The sequence below is a fragment of the Setaria viridis genome, chromosome 8 (assembly GCF_005286985.2).
Source record: "Setaria viridis chromosome 8, Setaria_viridis_v4.0, whole genome shotgun sequence".
NCBI lineage: Eukaryota > Viridiplantae > Streptophyta > Magnoliopsida > Poales > Poaceae > Setaria > Setaria viridis.
This window is the reverse complement of record NC_048270.2, coordinates 18,083,673-18,086,895: the sequence shown is the minus strand read 5'-3', so window position 1 is coordinate 18,086,895 and position 3,223 is coordinate 18,083,673. Positions and strand designations below refer to the sequence as shown.

General features: G+C 47.7%; 1 protein-coding gene across 1 annotated transcript; it reads left to right on the top strand.

Annotated features, from left to right (window-relative positions):
• The first annotated feature begins 763 nt into the window (after window positions 1–763).
• LOC140220236 (uncharacterized) lies at window positions 764–1,276 on the top strand. The gene has a single exon (XM_072290253.1). The coding sequence runs from the start codon at window positions 764–766 to the stop codon at window positions 1,274–1,276; it is 513 nt and encodes a 170-aa protein (XP_072146354.1).
• The last annotated feature ends 1,947 nt before the right edge of the window (window positions 1,277–3,223 follow it).

Here is a 3,223-nt window from a genome sequence, read left to right as displayed (position 1 = left end):
GAGCGCTCTTTTCAGAAAACTTGATGAATACATTAGGTCCGACGAGGACCACCGCAGAAGAGTGGCGGAACGTAACAAGGAAAGGCAAACAAACCAGAACCAAAACTAGCAACCTTCGCCTTACAACAAGCCTCAAAACTCTAGCCAGAACCATGTCATGAACATTGAGGGAAACCAAAACAAAAGCTAGAACCAAAACCAAAACAACAACACCCAAAGAGGGGGCCACTCTGGTAGAGGACGAGGTCAAGGAAGACAGCAGAAATCATTCTACTGCGTCAACCATGGCCACCAGAACCATCATAACACAGAGTGGTGCCCCAAAAAGAAAGAAGAAGAGAGAAAGGATACAAAAGAAGCCGCGCAAGAACCCAAAACAATCCACCACACAGCTTTTTACCCGCACCCAAGTTTTTACCCCAAGCAGCCTAGCTTCGCCAATTTCTAGCAACCAATGAGCTGGCCTCTTCCACCACACATACAACCGTACCACCAAATAATCCCGCAACATGCCAACCCAAATACACCTCAGAAACCTCAAGAAACACTACCTCCACCCCCAAGCATCCCAGCCATAATGCCCAAACCAGAGCCAAGCACACAAAACAACAACCAAAATTCCTTATCTACCTTCAGCATGATAATGCCATACGCCGGGGGCTCCTCTTTAGAGTTCGAGAACAAAAGGCAGAGGCGAAACTATTTCAGAGAAGTCAATGTAATCATACCCGACGAACCCCCAACGAAGCCAGAATGGGCACACATGCCCATAACCTTCATAGGGGAAGACTTCAAGCTCGAGACAACCTCGCACAACGATGCGATGGTCATTAAAGCGCTGATAGCAGGCTGGACAGTTGGAAAAGTCCTAGTTGACATAGGTAGCTCCGCGGACATCCTTTTCGCAAACGCTTTCAGAGAAATGAACATTGACATGAACACGCTCAACCCAGCCGACATCCCACTTCTCGGCTTTGGTGGAAAGCCAGTGAAAGCTTTGGGAAAAATTGCTCTCCCGGTCTTGTTTGGGGATCGCGACAATGCGAGAACAGAACACATCACATTTGACGTGGTGGAGATGCACCACCCCTACAATGCAATACTTGGTCGTGGTTTCATCACCAAGATGGATGCAACAATTAGGCAACTGTACCTATGCATGAAAATACCCGCGCACAAGGGGATCATAACAGTGTACGGTGATCAGCAAATGGCAAGAAACATAGAAAGAGGGGCACCTCTAGGCCAAAAGAATGTCCACCACCTACCGCCATGAAGCGAAGCCAAGAGCACAACAAAGAAAAAGACCTACAACGAGCCCAAGAGGGACAAAGAAAAAATAAAGATTAGTGCTGACGGCGAAACAAAGTGGGTACTCCTGGACGGGTACATCACAGATAGGTTCGTAACAATTGGAGCCAACCTTGATCCCGAAGAAGAACGCAACCTCATCGCATGCCTCAACAAGAACAAAGATATCTTCGCTTGGTCCGCAGGCGATCTCAAAGGAGTGGACAGGGAAATCATTGAGCATAGCCTTGATATCAGACAAGGAGCTAAGCCAAAGAAGTAGAAGCTAAGGAAAATGTCCGACGAAAAGGTCCAATCCGTGAAGGCCGAAGTCGACAGGCTCCTCGAGGCCAACGTAATCAGTCCAATCCAGTATCCTGAGTGGCTAGCTAACACAGTGCCAGTAAAAAAGAAAAATGGCAAATGGAGAATGTGTATAGACTTTACAGATCTCACCAAGGCCTGCCCAAAAGATGATTACCCCCTTGAGAGGATTGACAAGGTGGTGGATGACGCTGCAAACAGTGAAATGCTCTCGCTACTGGACCTCTTCTCGGGGTATCACCAGATCAGAATCAAGAAAGAGGACGAAGGAAAAACAAGCTTCGTGACACCTTTTGGAACGTTCTGCTTCGTGCGTATGTCAGAGGGGCTAAAGAATGTAGGCCAAACATTCTCAAGGATGACAGCAACAGTCCTGGAACTAGCTTCGGCATAACATCCTGGCTTACGTGGACGATATCATTGTCAAAAGCGCTAAGCGAAGCGACCACATTCTGGACCTTGGAGAAACATTTGCTAACATGAGGTCAGCCAACCTAAAGCTAAACCCAAAAAAGTGTGTATTTGGGGTTCAGAGAGGAAAGGTCCTAAGCTACCTGGTAACAACAAAAGGCATTGAGGCCAACCTAGACAAAATCAAGGCACTGGCTAACATGTCGGAGCCAACTTTGCTCAAACAAGTCCAACGACTCACGGGTAGGGTAGCCGCGCTAAACCGTTTTATTCCAAGAGCGGCAGAGCGAAGCCTCCCCTTCTTCAAAACACTCCAAAGCTCTAGAACACTTGAATGGGGACCTAAGCAAAGCAAAGCATTCCAAGACCTCAAAGAGTACCTGCAGTCTATGACAAAGCTATGCCCGCCAGAGCCCAAATCACCACTGCTATTATACATCTCAGCCTCAGCAATAGCCATAAGCACAACGCTGATTCAAGAAAAAGAAATCGAAGGCAAAATGAAACAAATACCAGTTTACTTCGCATCCAAAGCCCTGAGCGGCTCGAAGCTACACTACTCAGAACTCAAGAAAATCGCATACGCAGTCGTTATGGCAGCGCGAAAACTGTGACACTACTTCGACGGGCACAAAATAATCATCGTAACAACCCAGCCTCTTCATGACCTTTTCTCAAACAGGGAAGCTTCCAGCCGTATCGCCAAATGGGCGTCTGAACTCTCAGAGTTCGTCGTCGACTTTGAAAGGCGCACAGCTATAAAATCCCAAGTACTGGCTGATTTCGTAGTTGATTGGACCTCGCCAAAGCAGGAGCCAAAACAATTTGAAACACCATGGGTCGTCCACTGCGATGGGGCTTGGTGCCACAAAGGGGCAGGGGTAGCAGTAGTGGTCACATCACCAACAGGTGTAAGAATCAAGTATGCAGCGAGGCTAGATTTCCCACCAACCGCGAAGTCAACCAACAACACCATAGAGTATGAGGGACTGCTGCTGGCCTTAAGGAAAATGAAGGCCATAGGGCAACAAACATTCATCGTCATAACAGACTCAAAGGTAATCCGTGACCACATCGAGAAAGATAGCGAGGCCAAAGAACCAGAGCTCATTAAGTACCTTGAGGTAGTCCGAGCCATGGAGAGGCACTTTCTGGGGTTTGATGTCAAAAATATCCCAAGGGCACTAAATGACGACGC